The 25,343-nt window shown below is 21.3% G+C and overlaps 7 protein-coding genes across 7 annotated transcripts in view; 1 reads left to right on the forward strand and 6 right to left on the reverse strand. All coding sequences in view use genetic code 6, as the record gives it.

The window, feature by feature from the left end:
* TTHERM_000860551 (hypothetical protein) overlaps nucleotides 1-184 on the reverse strand; it is a gene marked incomplete at both ends in the record, with an annotated part of 924 nt that extends 740 nt beyond the window's left edge. The window contains one exon of the mRNA XM_012797873.1: nucleotides 1-184. This exon is cut by the window's left edge and continues 507 nt beyond it. Within this exon, the coding sequence (XP_012653327.1) occupies nucleotides 1-184 (184 nt within the window).
* A 1,570-nt stretch (nucleotides 185-1,754) lies between these two features.
* Nucleotides 1,755-10,028, forward strand: TTHERM_000860562 (transmembrane protein, putative; the record flags this gene model as incomplete). Its single annotated transcript, XM_012797874.1, has 18 exons — nucleotides 1,755-1,793; nucleotides 1,851-1,900; nucleotides 2,383-2,472; nucleotides 2,756-2,845; nucleotides 3,140-3,229; nucleotides 3,662-3,751; nucleotides 4,039-4,131; nucleotides 4,415-4,492; nucleotides 4,766-4,855; nucleotides 5,112-5,201; nucleotides 6,944-7,033; nucleotides 7,303-7,392; nucleotides 7,620-7,709; nucleotides 7,948-8,037; nucleotides 8,316-8,405; nucleotides 8,651-8,740; nucleotides 9,002-9,091; nucleotides 9,305-10,028. 18 exons carry the CDS (start codon nucleotides 1,755-1,757, stop codon nucleotides 10,026-10,028), a joined length of 2,154 nt encoding a protein of 717 aa, XP_012653328.1.
* An 814-nt stretch (nucleotides 10,029-10,842) lies between these two features.
* Nucleotides 10,843-11,643, reverse strand: TTHERM_00861570 (hypothetical protein; the record flags this gene model as incomplete). The annotated part of the gene is made up of 1 exon (XM_001017025.1): nucleotides 10,843-11,643. The coding sequence occupies one exon, from the start codon at nucleotides 11,641-11,643 to the stop codon at nucleotides 10,843-10,845; it is 801 nt and encodes a 266-aa protein (XP_001017025.1).
* A 1,590-nt stretch (nucleotides 11,644-13,233) lies between these two features.
* On the reverse strand, nucleotides 13,234-14,034 carry TTHERM_00861580 (hypothetical protein; the record flags this gene model as incomplete). Its single annotated transcript, XM_001017026.1, has 1 exon — nucleotides 13,234-14,034. One exon carries the CDS (start codon nucleotides 14,032-14,034, stop codon nucleotides 13,234-13,236), a length of 801 nt encoding a protein of 266 aa, XP_001017026.1.
* A 1,582-nt stretch (nucleotides 14,035-15,616) lies between these two features.
* Nucleotides 15,617-16,480, reverse strand: TTHERM_00861590 (hypothetical protein; the record flags this gene model as incomplete). The annotated part of the gene is made up of 1 exon (XM_001017027.2): nucleotides 15,617-16,480. Exon 1 carries the CDS (start codon nucleotides 16,415-16,417, stop codon nucleotides 15,617-15,619), a length of 801 nt encoding a protein of 266 aa, XP_001017027.1. The 5' UTR covers nucleotides 16,418-16,480.
* A 1,639-nt stretch (nucleotides 16,481-18,119) lies between these two features.
* Nucleotides 18,120-18,980, reverse strand: TTHERM_00861600 (hypothetical protein; the record flags this gene model as incomplete). Its single annotated transcript, XM_001017028.2, has 1 exon — nucleotides 18,120-18,980. Exon 1 carries the CDS (start codon nucleotides 18,921-18,923, stop codon nucleotides 18,120-18,122), a length of 804 nt encoding a protein of 267 aa, XP_001017028.1. The 5' UTR covers nucleotides 18,924-18,980.
* Nucleotides 18,981-22,450: 3,470 nt separating this feature from the next.
* Nucleotides 22,451-23,257, reverse strand: TTHERM_00861610 (hypothetical protein; the record flags this gene model as incomplete). Its single annotated transcript, XM_001017029.1, has 1 exon — nucleotides 22,451-23,257. The coding sequence occupies one exon, from the start codon at nucleotides 23,255-23,257 to the stop codon at nucleotides 22,451-22,453; it is 807 nt and encodes a 268-aa protein (XP_001017029.1).
* Between the last annotated feature and the right edge of the window lie 2,086 nt (nucleotides 23,258-25,343).

Genomic DNA, 25,343 nt, shown 5'->3' on the forward strand with positions numbered 1-25,343 from the left:
GAATAGTTATGAGTGGATTGACTTGCTTGAAACTGAGTTATCTCTCTTTAGTTAGCTCTATCCTGCCCTAATAAATATTCTCTCCTCTAAAAACTGTAATTGGTAATAAATAATTTGTTTATTTATTTATTTTATGATTTATCTAACTTTAATTTTAATCTATTTTTAGATTAATGTCCTCCATTATAATTCAGTAGTTTGAATATTTTTGCTCAATTAATTAGCTATAACGATAGTCAATATCAAAATCTTTAATATTAAAACTTTGGTCTTTCCTTTTATTTTTTAAAAACATCCGGGTAATCTATCGTCTTATTCTTAATTTGCTTGTTTTGCTTTGTTTTATTTTTTGCATTAACAGAGAAAATTAAAAATCAAAAAATTTAATCTTACTCATTAAAGGCTTACAATAAAGTGTTTTCAAGCTTTATAATTTAATATTTTTAGCTAGTAATAGTAATGTTTGTGATTGGTATTAATTAGAATATAAAATAATTTGGCTATATTTTTGATAGTAACAATATAGGAGTGCAAATAACTCTTTTACTATTGATTATACCTGTTGCTATACTTATTTTACAATAACAATACAAATATTTAAACAAAGAAAGATTAACAAAAAAAATATTAAGCTTTTCAGAAGTGAATAGAGAAAAAATACAAAATGAGGCTATATTCGAATCAAAAATAAGAAGAAACTATATGATTATTTACTAAATATTTGAGTCATTTTTAATTCCTATTTGCTTTATTTAATTAAGCTAAAGTTGGATCGCTACATGTGTGATTGCAATAATTATTTAGCTATCTTAATTATTAATCATAATTTATCTAAAACCATTTTACTCGAATCTAACAAATGTTTATTTTATTATTGATTCATCTCTATGGTTAACAATGTATATTTAGTTTCTAATTTTAAACATTTATAGTTAAAAGGGAAACCCAAATTAATACTCAGAGATATTAAATATATTTAGCTATTCATTTTTAATTAATTCCTAAGTTATAATGTTGGAATTAACTATTTTTTTACTGATCTCTTTAACATTATAGGCTTATAAATACTTTAAATAATCAAAAAAATAACCTTAGCAGTTAGATAGTCAAAATAATTTTCAAATAGAATTAGTGCCAAAGTAGTTTACTTCAAATGATTTGTCAGAAATAAGAGATGAACATGCTGCTTCTACTGGAAAAAACTATAAGGATCAATTTAAAGTGTTTAGCTTATATGAAAAAATGTTTAAGAAAAAATAAAACAAATAAATTTTATAAAAATAAAAAGAAATAATTTGAAAAATTTTTACATAAATTAAAATTGTAAATAATATTTTAATCATTAAATTTATTAATAAAAATAATTGTAAAAATGTATTTATACTAATCGGATTAGAGAACAATTAGAAATATATATATATATATAAACCACCCATCATTACTGGATTAAATTAGAAAAATCTACAAAATAAAAATTATTTTTATGAAATTTATGAATAGTAAGTAAGAAATTACTACAATTTTTTCAACATATGACTAACTAACTGTACATTATTTTTTTGCTACATATTTTAAAATAAACGTTTTAAATAGAAATTTCAATATTAAATAATCAATGTTATACTAACTTTTTTGTGATATCTCTTACTAAAAGCAAATTTATAAATTCTTTTAATTTATTTGTTCTTTTTATCCAGTTATAATTAATTAAATTTCAATTAATTGCTATTCAATATATTTGAAAAAAAAAATAAATGATATAATAGATTAAAAATGCCAACAAATTAGAAGAAGTAATTATTTATTTATTTATCTATTTACATTAAATTAATTTTTATTAATATAAAAAGTTTTTAAACTCTTCACTTTAATCTCACGAAATTCTCCATATTGATCTAAGGTATTTTTAATTTATAAATATTTTTATTATTTTTACTTTCTTTATTTTTAACTTACAATTTATTTACCTATTACTCATTCATTTTATTTAACAAATATTATTTAGTTATTTTTACTTTATTTTTACTTTCTATTTTTAAAATTCATTATCTATTTTTTCTTTCTAACACTTTTACTTGATATGAACAGTTTATTTGTTTTAGATTGTGATATTTTTAGTTATAAAAATGAATTTAAAACAATAAAATTCTTTTAATTTGTTTATTATTAGCTTTTTATTTGATTTATTTTTTCTTTTTCTTTTTTATTGTACTTCTATTTATTATCTTCTATGATTGTTAATTTAACTCATTTTTCTATTATCAACTATTTGTTGCTTTTATTATTATTAATTAATTCATTTCTTATTATTTAATATTTTTTCTTCATTTTTCTTTCTAACTTACTAATTAATTTTTCATTTTTTCTTCAATATTTAAAAAGTTACAATCGAATTGGTGTTGAAGGTGCATCAAGGTTAGGTTCTGCTTTAGGAAAGTGCACTAATCTCTCGAATTTGACACTTGATCTTTAGTAATTTAGTTTATTTGTTTTGCATTGAGATATTTTTCGTTATAAAAATGAATTTAAAATAATAGAGCTCTTTTAATTATTTAATTTTATTTTATTTGATTTCTTTTTCTTTTTTATTGTACTTGTTTTTTTTTTTTCTTCTATCTTTCTTTATATAATTTATTTTTTTATTCCCCGATTTTGCTTTTATTATTATTAATTAATTTCTTATTATAATAATATTTTTTCTTCATTTTTCCTTCTAACTAATTAATAATATATTTTTTCTTCAATATTTAAAAAGGGCAAATTAAATTGGTCATTAAGGCGCAATAGGCTTAATTTCTGCTTTAGAAAATTTCACTAATCTCTCAAATTTTACACTTAATATAGGGTAAAAATACTTTATTTATTTTGAAGTATGATATTTTTAATTATAAAAATGAATTTAATCTATTAAAATTATTACCTAGCTTTTTATTTGATTTATTTTTTCTTTTTCATTTTTATTGTACTTGTATTTTTTATCTTCTATGCTTTTTAATTTAACTCATTTTTTTATTTTCAACTATTTTTGCTTTTATTATTATTAATTAATTCATTTCTTATTATTTAATATTTTTTCTTCATTTTTCCTTCTAACTAACTAACTAATTAATTTTTTTTTCTTCAATATATATTTTAAAAGTTAAAATTAAATTGGTGATGAAGGTGTATCAGTCTTAGGTTCTCATATAGGAAAGTGCACTAATCTCTCGAATTTGACACTTGATCTTGAGTAATTTAGTTTATTTGTTTTGCATTGAGATATTTTTCGTTATAAAAATGAATTTAAAATAATAGAGCTCTTTTAATTATTTAATTTTATTTTATTTGATTTCTTTTTCATTTTTATTGTACTTGTGATATAGTAGATAAGGGGAATTATTGCCGGTCAACCAATATTAAAAACCATAAAACCAAAAATTTAAATAAAGTTCTCATTCATTTTTGAATATAACCCCCGCATTTCCTCCCCACCGATTTATTTTTATTTTTTATTGAACTTGTTATTTTTTTCTATCCTTCTTAATTTAACTCATTTTTTTATTATCAACTATTACTTTTATTATTATTAATTAATTTAATTCCTATTATTTCATATTTTTTATTAATTTTTTCCTTCTAACTAACTAATAAATTATTTATTATTTCTTCATTATTTAAAAAGTAGCAATAAAATTGGTGCAAAAGGTGCATCAGACTTAGGTACTGCTTTAGCAAATTGCACTAATCTCTCAACTTTGACACTTAATCTTTAGTAAATTCATTTTATTTGTTTTTGATTGTGATATTTTTAATTATAAAAATGAATTTAAAACAAAATAACTCTTTTAATTTGTCTATTAGCTTTTTATTTGATTGATTTCTTTTTCTTTTAAATTGTATTTGTGTTTTTTTCAACTTTTCTTAATTTTAAATGTTGCTTTTATTTTTATTAATTAATTAATTTCTTATTATTTCATATTTTTTCTTAGCTAACTAACTAACTAACTAACTAACTAACTAACTAATTAGTTAAATATTTTTTCTTCACTATTTAAAAAGTTACAATAAAATTGATGATGAAGGTGTATCAGCAGGCTTAAGTTATGCTTTATAAAAATGCACTAATCTGTAAAAATTGATACTTGATCTTGGGTAAAAAAGTTGATTTTTTTTGTATTGTGATTTTTTAGTTATAAAATGAATTTAAAACAATAAAACTCTTTTAATTTTTTTATTACCTTTTTATTTGATTTGTATTTCTTTTTATTTTTATTATGCCTGTGGTTTTTTGTTTTATCTTTCTAAATTTAACTCATTTTTTGATTTTTAAAATTTTCGTTTTATTATTATTAATTTACTCATTTCTTATTATTTCTTCATTTTTTCAAACTAATTAACTAATTAATTAAACATTTTTTTTTCAATATTGAAAAAGGTCTAATTAAATTGGTGTTGGTGTTGGTTTTGCTTTTGAAAATTGCACTAATCTCTCAAATTTGTCACTTTGTCTCGAGTAAATTCAATTTATTTGTTTTTGATTATGATATTTTTCATTATAAAAATGAATTTAAAGCAATATAACTCTTTTAATTTGTTAATTAGATTTTTATTTTATTTATTTTTTATTTAAATTGTTTTTTTTCTACTATGTTTCTGAATTTAAGTCATTTTTTTTTATTATAAACTATTGCTTTATTGTTATTAATTAATTTATTTATTTCATATTATTTCTTCATTTTTTCCTTCTAACTAATAATCAAATATTTTTTTGTCAATATTTAAAAAGGTTTAATTAAATTGGTGATGAAGGCGCATTAGACTTAGGTTCTGCTTTAGCAAATTGCACTAATCTCTCAAGTTTGACACTTAAACTTGGGTAAAAAAGTTTAATGAATTTAAAACAATAAAACTCTTAATTTGTTAATTAGCTTTTTATTTGATATATTTTTCTTTTATTTTATTGTACTCATGTTTTTTTTTCTTCTTTCTAATTTTCTTAGTTTAATTAATTTTTTTTATTATCAATTTTTGCTTTTTTTATTATTAATTAACTCATTTCAAATTTTTTCTATTTTTTTTTTTCCTTGTAATTAACTAATTAATCATATATTTTTTCTTCAATATTTAAAAAGTGATAATGATATTGGTGCAATTGGTTTATCAGGGTTAGGTTTTGGTTTAGTAAATTGCACTAATCTTACTAATTTCGAAATTAATATTTAGTAATAATGCAAATTAGGTCCCTAGTGTGATATTTTTCTTTTATTTATTAATTTTAAATATAAATTTGAATTAAAAAATTTTATTATATTTAATTTTTTAAATAATTTATTTTAATATATAATAAAAGTTAAAAGAAAATCTACAAATCTTAATTATTGAAAATCTATAGAAAATGTCATTAAAAAAAAAGATTAGTTAGCTTTAAAATATATTACTCAAGTTGATAAACAAGTGGTGTAAAAAAGATGAATAAATATTAAATATTTGAATAATAGAAAATAATATATTTTATTATTTTTATTTTGTAATAAGATAATTTAACCTAAAATATATTGCTAATTCAGGTATTAAAAAATAATATTTTAATAAATGGATTTATTTTTAATTTAAAATGAAAAAAATAAATTAAAATATTTATGAAAAAGTAAGTAAAGACACTATTCAATAAAATTCATAAATTAAATATAATATATTAATATACAGTATAAAATGCGTTCAAAATACAATATTCAATATTTTTTCTAATTTTTGTGGGTTTTATATTAACCTCCCACCCTCCCCATTAATTACTAGAATTTTTTCAACATAATACTAACTACACGTTTCTAATTCGTACGATATTTATAAGTACGCGTTTTAGACAGAAATTTTAAGATTAAATAATGAATGTTTCACAAATGTTTTTGTTATAAAAGCAAATTTATAAATTAATATTTGATAATTGTAATTTTATTAATTATATTTATCTTCCATTAATTAATTACTATTTAATATTTTTGAAAATAAATAAATGATATAATAGATAAAATATTACAACTAATTAGAAGAAGTAATTATTATTTTTTTATGAATCAATTTTAAATTTATTTTTATTATAAAAAAAGTTTTTAAACTCTTCACTTTAATCTCATAAGGTTCTCAATATTGATTTGGAGTATATTTAATTTATGAATATAATTATTGTGAATATTTTTTATATATTCAACTTTCAATTTATTTATAAAATTATTTCTTTTATTTAAATTCTCACCTATTTCCACTCATTTTTATTTATTCAAATATTTTTAGTTATTTTAACTTTATTTTTATTTAAAAACTTTTAATATTCATTATTCATTTTTTATTGCCAGTTGCTTTTTGAATAAGAGAATTTTTATTTAAGATTAAAAATTTATTCAAATAATTATTTTCATTCTCTTTTATTTGAATGAAATTTTTCTAAAATATATTTTAAATTAAAATTTATTTATTTATTGTTTTTTAAATTTGTAACCATCAATAGGTAAGGAAACCTACCACCGTTTTTGAATATTACAAAAAAAAATTTTATTTTTAATAAAAGATAGATTTTTATTAACTACTCTAAATAAAGAGAATTCTTTGAGAAGATAATTTTTAAGCAAAATTATTTTTATTTTTTCTCTTATTCAAACAATGAAGATGGTTGATATTTTTTATTCATATTTTTCTTCTAACACTTTTAATTGATATGAATAGCTTGTCCATTTTGGATTGAGATTTTTTAAATATAAAATTGAATTAAAACAATAATACTCTTTTTAATTTAATTTATAATTTATATTAAATTTATTTTTATTCTTTAGTTTTTTTTAACTTTCTTAATTTAATTAATTCATTTTTTAATTTTCAACTTTTACTTAATTTATTTCTTATATTTTTTCTTCATTTTTTCTTTCAAACTAGCAAATTAATTATATATTTTTCTTCAAAATATAAAAAGGTTTAAATTAATTGGCGATAAAAGTGCATCAGATTTAGGTTCTGCTTTAGCAAATTGCACTAATCTCTCAAATTTGAAACTTTATCTTAGGTAAAAATAGTATTTTTATTTTGTATTGTGTTATTTTTATTGTATTTTAATTTATTTAATAGTTTTTTAATTGATTTATTATTTTTTATTGTGATTTTTTTATTTCCCTATCCTTCTATATTAATTTAAATCATTTTTTATTTTCAACTTTTGCCTTTATTATTAATTAATTCTTTGTTGCTTTTAATATCATTTCATATTTTTTCTTCATTTTTTCCTTCTAACTAGCTCATTGATTAAATATATATTTTTTTTCAAAATTTAAAAAGGAGCAATTAAATTGGTGACGAAGGTGCATCGGGCTTAGGTTCTGCTTTAGCAAATTGCACTAATCTCTCAAATTTGACACTTAATCTTTGGTAAAAACAGTTTATTTATTTGGATTGTGATATTTTTAATTGTGAAAATGAATTTAAAACAACAAAGCTCTTTTAATTTTCTCAATTATTTTAAATCAATTTTTTTATTTTCAATTTTCATTTTATTATCAAATTATTTTTTTCTTATTATTTCATATTATTTCTTCATTTTTTCTTCTCATTAACTAATTGATTAATTATATATTTTTTGTTCAATATATAAAAAGGGATAATAAAATAGGTGCAATTGGTGCTTCGGGCTTAGGCTTTGCATTAGTAAATTGCGCTAATCTCTCAAATTTAACACTTTTTCTTAGGCAAAAATAGTTTTTTTATTTTGGATTGTGATATTTTTATTTATAAAAATGAATTTAAATTATAAAACTCTAATTATTTGCTAGTTTTTTATTGTGCTTGGTTTTTTCTTCTTTTATCTTTCTTCATTAATTTAAACCATTTTTTTATTTTCAAATTTTGCATTTATTATCAATTATCTAATTATTTCATATTTTTTTTAGTCATTAATAATTTATTTTTTCTTCAATATATAAAAAGGTCTAATTAAATTGGTGCAATTGGTGCATCAAGCTTAGGTTCTGCATTAGCAGATTGCATTAATCTTTCATATTTGGCACTTAATCTTAGGTAATAAAAGTTTATTTGTTTTGGATTGTGATATATTTAATTATAAAAATGAATTTTAAAAAATAAAACTCTTTTAATTTATTTCATTTATTTTTATTTTTTATTGATTGTGCTTATGGTTTTTTTTATTTGCTAATAATTTAACTCATAATTTTTTTTCAGCTTTTGCTTTTATTACAATAAATTAATTTACTTCTTTTTATTATATAATATTTTTTCTTCTTTTTTCCTTCTAATTAAATAAAATATTTTATATTATTTCTTCAATATATACAAAGTTATAATTAAGTTGGTGATGAAGGTGTAAAAGGATTAGGCTCTTCTTTAGCCAAATCCACTAATCTCTCAAATTTGACCCTTAATCTTATGTAAAAACTGTTTATGTCTTATGGTTTGTCATATTTTTAATTATAAAAATGAAATAAAAAATAAAACTCTTTTAATTTAATTTATCTTATATTGTATTTTTTATTTCTATTTTTATTTACTGATTTAACTCATTTTTTATTTTCAACTTTTTCTTTTATTTATTACTTTGCCTATTATATTATTTCATATTCTTTCCTTCTAATTAACTATTTAATTATACTTTTTTTCTTCAATATTTAAAAAGCGACAATTAAATTGGTGATGAAGGAATATCAGGCTTAGGTTATGCATTAGCAAATTGCAGTAATCTCTAAAGTTTAACACTTAATCTTTGGTAAAAACAGTTTATTTGTTTTGAGTTGTAATATTTTTAATTATAAAAAAAAATTTAAAACACTAAAACTCTTTTAATTTATTTGATTTTATTTTTATTGTGCTTATGTTTTTTTATTTCTATCTTTCTTTATTAATTTAAAATATGTTTTATTTTCAACTTTTACATTTATTATTAATTAATTTTGCTTATTATTTTATTTCAAATTTTTTCTTTTAAATAGCTAATTAATTATTTATTTTATGTTCAACATATAAAAAGGGATAATTAAATTGGTGCAATTGGTACATCAGGCTTAGGTTCTGCTTTAGCATATTACACTAATCTTTCAAATTTGTCACTTAATCTGAAGTAAAAACAGTTTATTTGTTTTGAATTGATATTTATTTAATTATAAAAATGAATTTAAAAAACAAAACTCTTTTAATTTATATGATTTATTTTTTATTGTGCTTGTGTTTTTTATAAATCATATTTTTATTTTCAACTTTTGCTTTTCTTATCAATTATTTCATATTCTTTCTTCACTTCTTAATTATAAGTTTTTCTTCAATACTTAAAAAGCGAAAACTAAATTGATGCAATTGGTGCATCAGGCTTAGGTTTTGCATTAGCAAATTGCACTAATCTCTCAAATTTGACACTTAGTCTTAGGTAAAAACAATTTATTTGTAATTTTATTTATTTTCTTTTTATTTTTTATCGTGCTTGTGCTTTTTTTATCTTTCTTAATAATTTAACTCATATTTTTATTTTCAACTTTAATTTTCCTTCTAACTATCTAATAAATTACATACTTTTTCTTCAATATATAAAAAGTGAAAATTAAATTGGCTACGAAGGTGCATATAACTTAGGTTCTGCTTTAGCAAATTGCACTAATCTCTCAAATTTGACACTTGATCTTGAGTAAAAACAATTTATTTGTTTTAGATTAATGATATTTTTTATATAAATTTTGAAGTAAAAACAAAAAAACTTTTTTTATTCATTTGATAATTGTTTCCTTGATTTATTTTTCTTTTTATTCTGTTAATTTTTTTTATATTTATTAATTTTAAATATAATTTTTAATTTTAAAAAATTTTATTCTATTTAATTTTTTTTAGTAATAAATATATTCTAATTCATAATAAAAGTTAAATCAATGAATTATAATAATTAAGAGTAAAAAGCAAGTGTCTTAAATTAAAAAGATTAGTTATCTTTCAAATATTTTTCAATTGGTGAACTAATGGTGAAAAAAGGAAATATATTTTTTTTATATTTCTTTTATGACATATTCTGAATAAATCTAAAAATAAAAAATATATATTTTAGCCAAATGCCATTCAAAAATTTAGTGATTTGAGATCTCAATTTTTTTGAATGGCTGATATGTTTGAATATAATTTATATAAAAATAAATAAATAATAGAATTTAATTAATAATATTTATAATTTATTTTAATTTATATCAATCTATAAAATTAATTTTTCAATCAAATTTTTAATATAAATTATTTTTTAATTGATGTAAAAATGTTTTATTTACTTTAAAGCCTTGATTTGAAGTCTAAATTTATAATTCTTTTGATTAAATTGATTTATTTATATAAAAGTGTTAAAAATTCATCTCCTTAATATTATTGATATTCATTTCACTGGCTTTTTTTAATCAAAGATGATAAAAATATATATTTATTACAAATTGCCAAACATATTATTTTATTTTTATTAATATTTTCAATAAATAAAATATCTTGCTTTGAATAATTTTTAAATTTATTATTAAAATTGTTTTATTTTTATTAGCAATCAATATATATTTTTAATAAACTCACATTAATTAATCTTATCTTAACATTATTAAAATGCTTTTTTTATCATTTTTAAATATTAATAAAATTGATTAAATAAAAATTATTTTTAACTTAAAATTTTTAATTTTGATGAATTATTTTATTCATAATTAATATACTTATTAATATAAAATTATATATATAATACTTAATTATACTATGCTTTATTTTATAATATGATTCAAAGTAGAAGTTAGAAAATTAATAGCTTAAGAAGAAGATGAAGGAAGGAAGGAAAGAAGAAAGGGGGAAATGAAGATTTCAAAGAAGTTTAGACATAAAAGCCTATTAGATAATCCAACCACAAACTAATAAGATCTTTTCATCATCCTTCATAGAAGATTCGAATGTGATATCGCCCTTTGCGTAGAAGGCATTTTATTCATTCCAAGGCATAGTACACATACTATTAGCAACATGAGAGTTGATAATTTAAGTGATTGGAATGCCATCTCTAACTACATCAATCTTTTTGGGGAATTTGCAAGCATAGTTCAAGATAACATCAAGTCTGTTAGCGCATGAAACAACGGGTTACAAAACCATTGGGGGTCTAGTCTAATCTGCATGCTTAACTATGAATCTTGGGGTACTTGCACAACTTCCAGAAATAAGATGTTCAACCTTACCAAGGATAACTCCTTTGTATCTAATCATAGCGGTTTTCTTGCAACACATTTCAATTTGAATGGGACAACCTTCGCTGGGTAGATTTTAGAACATGTAAGGAATTTCGGAGTGTTCATAGCATAAGCAACAGCTCTTAGGGTTAAAGCAAGCGAGTTTACATCCTTTTTCTCTGTAAATTTCGATTCTTCCAAAGCTTTAAGTTTCAACAAATGTGGTGGATTTACCATAGCAGAGGAAGCTTTCAGTGAATTTGAGGTAAGTAGTTTCAGAAGTCCAGTTCTAAGGAACATCGAATTATACCTTTGATAATACAGTGGCTTGTTATTAGCTTTAGATTTTTTAAAGTTTTTACTAGTATTCATAATTTGCTTGCTATTACTAGACATTTTAGAGAGGAACAACCTAATTATTTGTATCTTGCATAGGAATCATTTCTACTTTTTATTTAAGATAAGTTTTTTTGTTTTTAAGTATTTGTGTAGTTAGTTATTTTTTTTGATTTAAATAAATTATATTTTGGAACAAAAAAGTTATTTCGCTTATAAACGATTAGTTAATATAACTATAAATTTGAAAAGCATTTAAGAAATAAATCAATATCTCTATAAACTTAATTTGTTCAAGCAGCTTTATATCTTACTTTTTGTTTTTAGTTCTATTAAATTAAGTAAAATTAAAATTTTTGGGGGTAAGTTACAAGGAATAAATTAATTACAGTTAATAAAAATTAGCTAGCGAGCAATTAATAAATGATAAATACTGGTCATGAGATTAACACTAATAAAAAATATGTCAAATAATTAATTAGATCTATTTATTTCTTTCTTACTTACTTTCGCTGTATTTATTTTGTAATAGTTGCTTCATTATCAAGATAAAATTATAATTTTAATATCTAAGTTAAATTAAAGAATTGAATATATTTTTATTAGATATATGATAAAACCGTAATATCATAGATTAATATTTTTCATATATAAAAAGATGCTAAATTAGTATTTTTTAATAGTGAGGTAAAATAATAAAATGATAGAAATGAAGAAATTCTTTTGTTAATAAAATAAGTGAGCAAATTTTATTTACAACTAATCGTGTTTTTTGCCATACAAAGTCAATTTATTTATAATCAGACAAAGTATAATGATAGAGCGTGGTGATGATTTTAATATATTTAGAACATTATTGATAAATGTAAAATCAAATATAATTCTAAATAACAAATATATTAGAATCTTAAGCAAGCGTTATTTGTAAATATCTATCTATTAATCTAAAAAGAATGTATGTACTACTCTCAAATGATAATTTAATTAAAAGAACTATAACTTTATTCATATAAATACTTTAAGAAAATTGAATGCATGAATAATAATATAAAATAGAGTGGTCTTAGTAATTAATAGACAGATCGAAATATTTAATTGTTCGTTTCACTTTTTATTATTTTAAATATATTTGCTCATCCCGAAAACAGTAAAATAAGGGAAAGAGGATGAGAGGGGGAAATAATTTTAAAAATAAACCTTTTCGGAAGAGGAGAAATAATTAAAATTAATAGATCTGGGTTTTTAGGAGTCTACTCAATAGATCCTGCCCTCGCCTCCCAATCTTTAGGATATAGCATATTATTTTATTTTTATTAATATTTTCAATAAATAAATATCTTACTTTGAATAATATAAAAAATATAATTATTAAAATTGTTTTATTAAATATATTTTTAATTAAATTTATATTAATTTATCTTCTCTTAACATATTTTTGAAAAATGGATTGTTTTTTTTCTCATTTTTAAATACTAATAAAATTGATGAAATTAAATTATTTTTAAATTAAACTTTTTATTTTGATGAATTATTTTATTCATAATTAATATACTTATTAATATAAAATTATATATAAAATACTAAATTATAATATTATGCTTTATTTTATAATATGATTCAAAGTAGAAGTTAGAAAATTAATAGCTTAAGAGATGATGAAGGAAGGAAGGAATGAAGAAAGGGGGAAATGAAGATTTCAAAGAAGTTTAGACATAAAAGCCTATTAGATAATCCAACCACAAACTAATAAGATCTTTTCATCATCCTTCATAGAAGTTTCGAATGTGATATCGCCCTTTGCGTAGAAGGCATTTTATTCATTCCAAGGCATAGTACACATACTATTAGCAACATGAGAGTTGATAATTTAAGTGATTGGAATGCCATCTCTAACTACATCAATCTTTTTGGGGAATTTGCAAGCATAGTTCAAGATAACATCAAGTCTGTTAGCACATGAAACAACGGGTTACAAAACCATTGGGGGTCTAGTCTAATCTGCATGCTTAACTATGAATCTTGGGGTACTTGCACAACTTCCAGAAATAAGATGTTCAACCTTACCAAGGATAACTCCTTTGTATCTAATCATAGCTGTTTTCTTGCAACACATTTCAATTTGAATGGGACAACCTTCGCTGGGTAGATTTTAGAACATGTAAGGAATTTCGGAGTGTTCATAGCATAAACAACAGCTTTTAGGGTTAAAGCAAGCGAGTTTGCATCCTTTTTCTCTGTAAATTTCGATTCTTCCAAAGCTTTAAGTTTCAACAAATGTGGTGGATTTACCATAGCAGAGGAAGCTTTCAGTGAATTTGAGGTAAGTAGTTTCAGAAGTCCAGTTCTAAGGAACATCGAATTATACCTTTGATAATACAGTGGCTTGTTATTAGCTTTAGATTTTTTAAAGTTTTTACTAGTATTCATAATTTGCTTGCTATTACTAGACATTTTAGAGAGGAACAACCTAATTATTTGTATCTTGCATAGGAATCATTTCTACTTTTTATTTAAGATAAGTTTTTTTGTTTTTAAGTATTTGTGTAGTTAGTTATTTTTTTTGATTTAAATAGATTATATTTTGGAATAAAAAAGTTATTTCGCTTATAAACTATTACTTAATATAACCATACATTTGAAAAACAATAAATAAATCAATCAATATCTCTAAAAAGCTTAATTTGTTCAAGCTTTAAATATTACTTTCTTTTTTTAGTTTTATTAAATTAAGTAAAATTATAATTTTTGGGGGTAAATTACAAGGAATAAATTAATTACAGTTAATAAAAATTAGCTAGCGAGCAATTAATTGATGATAAATACTGGCCATGAAATTAACACTAATAAAAAATATGCCAAATAATTAATTAGATCTATTTATTTATTTCTTACTTACTTTCGCTGTATTTATTTTGTAATAGTTGCTTCATTATCAAGATAAAATTATAATTTTAATATCTAAGTTAAATTAAAGAATTGAATTTATTTTTATTAGATATATAATAAAACCGTAATATCGTAGATTAATATTTTTCTAAATTAGTATTTCTTAATAGTGAGGTAAAATAATAAAATGATATAAACGAAGAAATTCTTTTGTTAATAAAATAAGTGAGCAAATTTTATTTACAACTAATCGTGTTTTTTGCCATACAAAGTCAATTTATTTATAATCAGGCAAAGTACAATGATAGAGCGTGGTGCAAGTTTTAATATATTTAAAACATTATTGATAAATGTAAAATCAAATATTATTCTAAATAACAAATATATTAGAATCTTAAACAAGCGTTATTTGTAAATAGCTATTAAATAATCTAAAATGAATGTATGTATTACTCTCTAATGATAATTTAATTAAAAGAACTATAACTTTATTCATATAAATACTTTAAGAAAATTGAATGCATGAATAATAATATAAAATAGAGTGGTCTTAGTAATTAATAGATAGATCGAAATATTTAATTGTTCGTTTCATTTTTTATTATTTTAAATATATTTGCTCTTCCCTAAAACAGTAAAATTAGGGAAAGAAGATGAGAGGGGGATATAATTTTAAAAATAAATCTTTTCGGAAGAGGAGCAATGATTAAAACACTCAATAGATCTGGGTTTCTAGGAGACCACTCAATAGATTCTCCCCTCCCAATCTTTAGGATATAACATATTATTTTATTTTTATTAATATTTTCAATAAATAAATATCTTGCTTTGAATAATATAAAAAATATAATTATTAAAATTGTTTTATTTTTATTAGTAATCAATATATATTTTTAACAAACTCACATTAGTTAATCTTCTCTTTAAATTTATTAAAAATGGATTGTTTTTTTTCTCATTTTTAAATACTAATAAAATTGATGAAATTAAAATTATTTTTAACTTAAATTTTTAATTTTGATGAATTATTTTATTCATAATTAATATACTTATTAATATAAAATTATATATAAAATACTTAATTATAATATTATGCTTTATTTTATAATATGATTCAAAGTAGAAGTTAGAAAATTAATAGCTTAAGAGAAGATGAAGGAAGGAAGGAATGAAGAAAGTGGGAAATGAAGATTTCAAAGAAGTTTAGACATAAAAGCCTATTAGATGATCCAACCACAAACTAATAAGATCTTTTCATCATCCTTCATAGAAGATTCGAATGTGATATCGCCCTTTGCGTAGAAGGCATTTTATTCATTCCAAGGCATAGTACACATACTATTAGCAACATGGGAGTTAATAATTTAAGTGATTGGAATGCCATCTCTAACTACATCAATCTTTTTGGGGAATTTGCAAGCATAGTTCAAGATAACATCAAGTCTGTTAGCACATGAAACAACGGGTTACAAAACCATTGGGGGTCTAGTCTAATCTGCATGCTTAACTATGAATCTTGGGGTACTTGCACAACTTCCAGAAATAAGATGTTCAACCTTACCAAGGATAACTCCTTTGTATCTAATCATAGCGGTTTTCTTGCAACACATTTCAATTTGAATGGGACAACCTTCGCTGGGTAGATTTTAGAACATGTAAGGAATTTCGGAGTGTTCATAGCATAAACAACAGCTCTTAGGGTTAAAGCAAGCGAGTTTGCATCCTTTTTCTCTGTAAATTTCGATTCTTCCAAAGCTTTAAGTTTCAACAAATGTGGTGGATTTACCATAGCAGAGGAAGCTTTCAGTGAATTTGAGGTAAGTAGTTTCAGAAGTCCAGTTCTAAGGAACATCGAATTATACCTTTGATAATACAGTGGCTTGTTATTAGCTTTAGATTTTTTAAAGTTTTTACTAGTATTCATAATTTGCTTGCTATTACTAGACATTTTAGAGAGGAACAACCTAATTATTTGTATCTTGCATAGGAATCATTTCTACTTTTTATTTAAGATAAGTTTTTTTGTTTTTAAGTATTTGTGTAGTTAGTTATTTTTTTTTGATTTAAATAGATTATATTTTGGAATAAAAAAGTTATTTCGCTTATGAACGATTACTTAATATAACTATAAATTTGAAAAGCATTTAAGAAATAAATCAATATCTCTAAAAAGCTTAATTTGTTCAAGAAGGTTTATATCTTACTTTCTTTTTTTAGTTCTATTAAATTAAGTAAAATTAAAATTTTTGGGGGTAAGTTACAAGGAATAAATTAATTACAGTTAAAAAAAACTAAGCGAGCAATTAATTGATGATAAATACTGGTCATGAACCAATAAAAACTTTGTCAATTAATTAAGTAGATCTATTTATTTCCTTCTTACTTAGTTTTGCTGTATTTATTTTGCAATAGTTGCTTCATTATCAAGATAAAATTATAATTTTAATATCTAAGTTAAATTAAAGAATTGAGTTTATTTTTATTAGATATATAATAAAACCATAATATCATAGATTAATATTTTTCATATATAAAAGGATGCTAAAATTAGTATTTCTGTATAGTGCGGTAAAATAATAAATTGACAGAAATGAAGAAATACTTTTGTTAATAAAATAAGTGAGCAAATTTTATTAACAACTTATTGTATATTTTGCCATAAAAAGTCATGCTATTTATAATCAGACAAAGTATAATGATAGAGCGCGATGCTAATTTTAATATATTTAGAGCATTATTGGTAAATGTAAAATCAAATATTTTTCTAAATAACAAATATATTAGAACCTTAAGCAAGCGTTATTTGTAAATAGCTATTAAATAATCTAAAATGAATGTATGTATTACTCTCTAATGATAATTTAATTAAAAGAACTATAACTTTATTCATATAAATACTTTAAGAAAATTTAATGCTTGAATAATAATATAAAATAGAGTGGCCTTGGTAATAGACAGATGAAATAATTTATTGTTCGTTTCATTTTTTATTATTTTAAATATATTTGCTCTTCCCTAAAACAGTAAAATAAGTGAAAGAAGATGAGAGGGGGATATAATTTTAAAAATAAATCTTTTCGGAAGAGGAGCAATGATTATAGTTTTTTAAGAGCTTTTAAAAATAAACATTTGACTTTATTCATAACCCTTCTATACTAATAGGCCTAATAATAATTAATTGTAATGAATAAATTAACTTTAAGACTAATAAAAGTTTGTTTTTTAACTGTATCTGATTAATTCAGCTCGCAAAATTTAGAAATTAAAAATATTTTAAGAAGAAAAAATAATTTTTTTTGTTTTTTAAATACAAAATAGTGGATTAATCATGACTTTACTCTTTATATATTTCAAAAATTATCTATCAAAAATATTAGTTTTTTTATTCTTAGAGAAAGTCATTATTTATTGACTATTTATTAAGTTTATAATAGATTTATTTCTTTATTTATTTAATATATTATGAACATATATATTTATTTATTCATTTTTATGATATTAGTTATTATAAAAAGACTAATTATTTTTTGGAAGAATTTGAATTTATTAAATGAATGAAAATTTATAATTACACTAAAATACAATAAATAGTACATTTAGCATGTTATATAAACAAATAATTATATTATATATATAAAGTAGAAATCATCAATTTTAATGGAAGGAAGGACAAGAAGATAATCAGGAAAATGTATTTCAAATAAGACGAGACATGTAAGCTTGTTAGACAATCCAACCGCACATCATCAAGATCTTTTCATCATCCTTCATTGATGGTTCAAATAAAATGTCGGCCTTTCCGTAGAAGGCATTTTGTTCATTCCAAGGTAAAGTGCACATACCGTTGGCTACATGAGAATTGACAATCTAAGTAATAGGAACGCCATCTCTAACTACATCAATCTTTTTGGGGTACTTACAGGCGTAGTTTAATATTGCGTCAATTCTATTGATGCAAGAAACAACAGGTATCAAAACCAAAGGAGATCTTGTTTAATCAATGTGCTTAACAATGAATCTTGGAGAGCTTGCGCAACTTCCAGAAATAAGACGTTCAACCTTACCAAGGATGACTCCCTTGTATCTAATCATAGCGGTCTTTTAGCAGCACATTTCGATTTGAATAGGACAACCTTCACTAGGGAGATTTTAGAACATGTAAGGGATTTCAGAGTGTTCATAACATAAGCAGCAGCTCTTTGTGTCAAAGCAAGCAAGTTTGCAGCCCTTTTCTCTGTAAAATTCAATTCTTCCAAAGTTTTAAGTTTAGATGAATGTAGTGGATTAACCATAGCAGAGGACTCTTTCAGTGAATTTGAGGTGAGTGGTTTCTTAAGTCCAGTTTTGAGGAACATCGAATTAGACTTTTGATAAAACAGAGGCCTGTTATTAACTTTAGATCTTTAAAAGCTATTGTTAATATTCATTAGTTATTTGCTAAGGTTAGACAACATATTATAAAGCGACCTATTAGTTTTCGGTTTATTGTGTAGGGATCATTTTAGCTTTTTTATGAATGTTATTTTTTAGAAATATTTTTTTTTAGTTGATTTTATTGATTTAATTGGATTATATTTTAGCATTAAGTTTTCCTTAGATTTATAATACTAGCTTCATTAAACGATAAAAGTTAAAACTGAAAATAAGGAACTTAATAACCTTCACTAATTCATCTAAATTATTAAAGGCTTAAGTATGACTATTTAATTAAAAAGAAATTAGTTAGTATTGATATTTTATATTTGGGGTAAGTAATAAGATATTAATTAATTAAATGATATTTTACTAGTACTTAGCAAATGATAAATTCTGGTTTTTATTAATAGTTAATTTAACTACTATCTTTTGACAAACAATAGAATCAGATGCTTGAATACAAGAGTTAAGAAAAGTAAAAACAGAACTTTGAAGTATTCAATAATCATAATATAATAATCTACTAATTTTTCAAAACGCAAATAAATGAAATAAGTTAAAATTTGAAACTTTTTTTTTATAACAAATAAAAAAACAAACACTGATTACAAAATTTTGTTTGACTCTAAAATTTAATACAGCCATACCTCATATTTAATGCCAAGCCAAATTTATTTTGTATTCAATATACTAATAAATAAAAGAAATTTTAATTGAATATTTAAAATTAATATCTTTTTTTTTATTAGATGAAATATTTTAAAATAAGGTAGATAAAAAAACTGACATTTTTATGTAAAAGAATCTATTAATCTAATAATAACGCTTTATACCCTTTTGCTTATTACCTTTCATATAATATAAATTTAAATGAGGGCCAATTATAATATGATATTAAAAGCTTGAAAAGTCAACTATTACTTAGTGATTGTAAATTATTTAATTAATCATTATTTTTATCAAATAGTACTTAATAATTGTCATTGTAAACATATTAATAATAATAATTTAGAGATAATAAATTAGATAATCTTACTTGCTATTGTCAATTAACTAATTAATTAGTACTATCAACTTCTAATTAATAAGATCTAGGTCGATAATAATGAAAAATAATTTAAAGTTACAAACTAGGAATTGAGCAAAATTAGTACAAATTAAAAAAGAGTATTTTATAGCTTTATTATAATCAAAAGCATCTTAGCTATTAATATTAGTTCATTGTAAATTTATAAAAATAAATTAAAAAGTGTTCATATATATATATGATTTTTAATTAATTATCAATGCCTTTAAATTTATATTCAAAATTCAATTTTTTATTACATTCATTCATTTATATATAATACAAAATAAATTACTCTATTAAATTAAAATCAAAAGAAAAATGTTAAATCTACAATAAAATAGCGCAGAAAAAATACTAAAAAAGTAAATTCTAATTTTTTTTAAATATTATAAAATAGTATATTTATTTTATTCAATATTATTAATATCTATACAAAAAAATTTTTTTGTTATTAGTAAAATTAATCAATATTTTTATCCATATTTTTTCTATCTATTTTTTGGCTTTTATTTGATTAATTTTAATAAATCTGCTTGTTAGGATTATTTACTTTGCTAATTTTTTATAAATTAATTCAAATCTAATATGTTTTCATTACTTTTGCTTCTTGAATTAGTTATTAAAACTAAAGCTGATTTTGATTACGCACGCTGGTAAAGAAAACAATAATTTGAAACTATTATTTTGCTATTAAAATATTGAATAAAAATGTTTTAGATATAAAATTTATTTTACATTCATTCATATTTACTTTCTTTTTTACAGCTAAATATTTACATTTAAATGAATCAAAGCATATTGATAATTATGCATCGAATATAATTGGTACTATTTCATAGCGTTTACTTACTCTAAGTTTTATTAAAATATTTAAGTTACTATAAAGAAAAATAAACTATGTAAAATATATAAGATTTTTTTTTTTGGTACTCGAAAATAATTAACAAAATTCAAACCATTTTATTAATATGTCAAAATATCATCAAACATTTATATTAGTCATATTTAAAGGCTATCAAATAATCAATATTCAAAAATAAGATTATTAGTTTTAACATCCTTTCATTTTTTATTTCTTTTAAACTAGCCTTGTAGTTATCTGTCAATCTTTAGCACTTAATTTAGTATTTATTAATTTTGAAACTTATAAATAGTATTTATTTTTTGATAAACGCACAAATTTAATTTAAATATTTTGAAATAGTATAGACGAAAATTTACTTATTTATTTACCTTAATAACTCATATAAATTTATTAAAAGTTTCAAAATTTATTTTTAGCAAATTGCAGTTTAAAATTTCAAATATTTAAGAAAAATCGAATACTATTACTTCTGTATGTGCTTGCTTGAGATCACTTTATATAACTTAAATTAGAAATATAATAAACAAAATATTGGCTGCGAATATTTTTGATTTAAGTAAAATCCACTCAAAAGCCCTAATATTATCTTTAATTTTTTATATCATTTATTTAGTTTTTTATTACTGACAGATTTTATCATATCATATAAACACTTACTAGGCAATTGTAAATTAGCCAGCCTATTAATAAAATCTAATAAGAAATTAATCAGTTATCAAATTAATAAATTTAGTGATAAAACAAACAAACAAACAAACAAACAAACAAAAATTGACACAGCTCTGAACAGTGAAAATTAATTAAGAGTACTTGAAATTAATAAATTACTTTGATTGGAGTAATCAAAAATTTGTTAATTAACTTCTTTTTGTCTAATAGCTAATAGGTTTGTTAAAATAAAATGTCTTATTATGAAAATATTAAAAAGTTCACATTGATAATACAAAATAACATGTAAAAACAATAATTTTATTCAAATTTATCTTAATAAGCTTGCTAATTAATTAATATTTTTCTTATTTTTCAATTTTTTTTATTATATTAGACCAATACTAATAAATAATATGCGATTTTATTATTAAAGGGATTTGATGCTTTTTTAACTTCTTTATTTGCTTTATATTTCAAACTAAAATTAACTTTAAAATTATGTATGACATTTTTATAATTTTTAAAATGTATTTGGATATTTTGAAAATTATTTTACACAAACAAACAAAGTTGATTATTTTAAATTCAATTTTTAGTAAAGAATTCATTATTTTTGAAAATTAGATTATTATTGCTGGATACAAACAACTATTACTACATTTTTACGCAACTATAACTATATTTATCACTTATTTTTAATATTAAAAATTTAGAGTAAAATTGCAAAATTTAATGAAATTATCTTTAAATATATACAGCCATACAAAAATATGTTAAAATTTATATAATAATTAAGAATATTATACTTTTTAATTTGCTTTGGCTATCAAATACCATATAAACAAATTAAACACAGAAAGTGAGACTATATATAGTATATAGTGAAAGTTATTTTTTGCTATCCTATATACATTTAACTTGTTAACAAATAATATATTAGTTAGATTTTTATAATTATAACCAAAGTAGAAATTCATTCATTATCAATTTGGTAGAAATAAGGGTTAAGAGGAAAAGAAATTTATTTCAAATAAGACGAGACATGTAAGCTTGTTAGACAATCCAACCGCACATCATCAAGATCTTTTCATCATCCTTCATTGTTGGTTCAAATAAAATGTCGGCCTTTCCGTAGAAGGCATTTTGCTCATTCCAAGGTAAAGTGCACATACCGTTGGCTACATGAGAATTGACAATCTAAGTAATAGGAACGCCATCTCTAACTACTTCAATCTTTTTGGGGTACTTGCAGGCGTAGTTTAATATTGCGTCAATTCTATTGATGCAAGAAACAACAGGTATCAAAACCAAAGGAGATCTTGTTTAATCAACGTGCTTAACAATGAATCTTGGAGAGCTTGCACAACTTCCAGAAATAAGGCGTTCAACCTTACCAAGGATAACTCCCTTGTATCTAATCATAGCGGTCTTTTAGCAGCACATTTCAATTTGAATGGGGCAACCTTCACTAGGGAGATTTTAGAACTTGTAAGGGATTTCAGAGTGTTCATAACATAAGCAGCAGCTCTTGGTGTCAAAGCAAGCGAGTTTGCATCCCTTTTCTCTGTAAAATTCGATTCTTCCAAAGTTTTAAGTTTAGACAAATGTAGTGGATTAGCCATAGCAAAGGACTCTTTCAGTGAATTTGAGGTGAGTGGTTTCTTAAGTCCAGTTTTGAGGAACATCGAATTAGACTTTTGATAAAACAGTGGCTTGTTATTAACTTTAGATCTTTAAAAGCTATTGTTAGTAGTCATTGGTTATTTGCTAAGTTTTAACTGCATATTGGATAGGGACAGTCTATTAAGTGTCGACTTATTGCATGGGGATCATTTTTATTATTTTTTTAGTTAAGTTTTTTTAGAAATATTTTTTTGTTATTTTGTTGCTTGTTTAATTTTTGAGATAAATAAATTATATTTTAAGCGAATGTTTTCAGTATTTTAAGTCTTGTTTGAATGAGAAGAAACTTAAAAATTATATCTAATTAACAAAATATCTACGCTCGATTATTAAATATAAAAATATAATTGACTTTAAATAGTACTATTTAATTAAAAGGGGATTTATGTGAATATATATATATTTAAGGGGTAGGTATAAATTAAGAAATTATTAAAAATATGATTAGTTAGTTTTTTACTAGTTGTTTTTAATACAGTCAAATCTGGTCAAAATTAGTAATAATTTGTTTATTAATTATTTTGACTGCTCTAAAATTATAAATTAAAGCAAGGTAAAATTAATTAAGATTTCGCTGCATAAACAAAAGTTTGATAAATTTCTTACTGAATTTTTATTCAGAACAAGCAAGATAAATAGCTAAATTAAAATTAGTTTAAAATAAATATATATATGTAGCTAGCTAGCTATCTAGAGGTTTGGAATGCTTTAATCTTTCGAATCAATAAAAATAAATTTAAAAAATAATGAAAATAAATATGTTTTTTTTAAATATCACGCAAGATCATTTGATAACTAGAATATATTTATTTTAGTGATAATTAACTAAAATAAAAAAGGAATAAATTAAATGAGTCTAAAAAAAATTATATTTGATTGATTTATAAAAAGCTTAAAAAATGTTATAAGATATTATTTTCCTTCTATCACTAATCAATCAATCTAAAAATTAAATCTATATCGTTATTTTAATTATTTTTTATTACTTACTATCATTTTTTGATAGATTATTCATTCATGAATGACCATGTAAATTTAGTACTATTACTTAATTTAATTTTTATACTGAAAACCATGATTTTGAATATAACTATTAGCTAACTAGTTAAGTAATTAATTAAAGAATAGAGAGCTTATATATATTTACATTGTCAAGTAGACTAATAAATTGTACATTAAAATTTAAAAGTAGTTTCAAAAAATTTATAGATTTTAATTTAATATGAATTTTTTATATATTATTTTTTTTATTTTAAAAGATTTTAGTTTGTTTGAATAAAATACGTACTTTATTGCCATTATTATAGTTTGTCTCTTTATAAAATAGTAAAATGTAATAAAAAGCCCATTTAGTTAATCAAATCCATATTAGTTACAATTAAAATCAGAATATAGGTTAAAGCGAATTAAATTTATAATAGAAATGATGATATTTATATAAACCATCAGAAATAAAAAAATAGTTGTTGAAATAGTAGATAGATATGAAAATTGCTATGGTAAAATATCATATTTGCTTTTTTTACTTCTGCTTTTTTGTTTGTTTGGTATTCAATTTTTTAGACAATCCTCAAAGGAGGTTGTAAGATAAATTAAAATAAAGAAGTATAATTGATAGTAAAAATATCATATAAAATTTCAGTATCTTAAAATATTTCTATTCATTTCAACCCTGTCTCATCAATATCAATGAAACTATCAATCAATAAATAAATCATAGTTGTTATATTTTTAAGCATTTCATATTTCTACTAAAAAAGAATAATTTAATAGGTTGGCTTAAGAATAATTTAATAGGTTGGCTTAAGAATAATAAACACTGCAAAAGCCCTGCAAACAAATACATAAATAAATATATTTTCAGAATGTTACAACGAAGTCCATATTAATTTATATCAAAAATAAATTTAGCGAAGTTATAAAATATAAGCGACATATTTTAAAATGATTTATTTTTCATGTTATCTCTTCATTTTGCTTTTTGAATATTTATCTTTGAAAAAAATTTCAAAATGTGCCAAATTCAAATTAGTTTAAAATCAATAAGAATAATCTAAATTTAAAATCTTTAAAATATATAATAAATAAAATGAAGTTATCAATAATAAAGTGAGTGAGTTTATGATAAGCGTTGATAAGGTGTTTTATTTCTATTGCAGCAATAAGAAATTTTTATTTTTTTGAATCTGTTAACACGATACAAAAGCTCAAAATATTTAGTGCTCAAAAAAAAAAA

Source organism: Tetrahymena thermophila, assembly GCF_000189635.1.
Source record: "Tetrahymena thermophila SB210 genomic scaffold scf_8254627, whole genome shotgun sequence".
Taxonomy (NCBI): Eukaryota; Ciliophora; class Oligohymenophorea; order Hymenostomatida; family Tetrahymenidae; genus Tetrahymena; species Tetrahymena thermophila.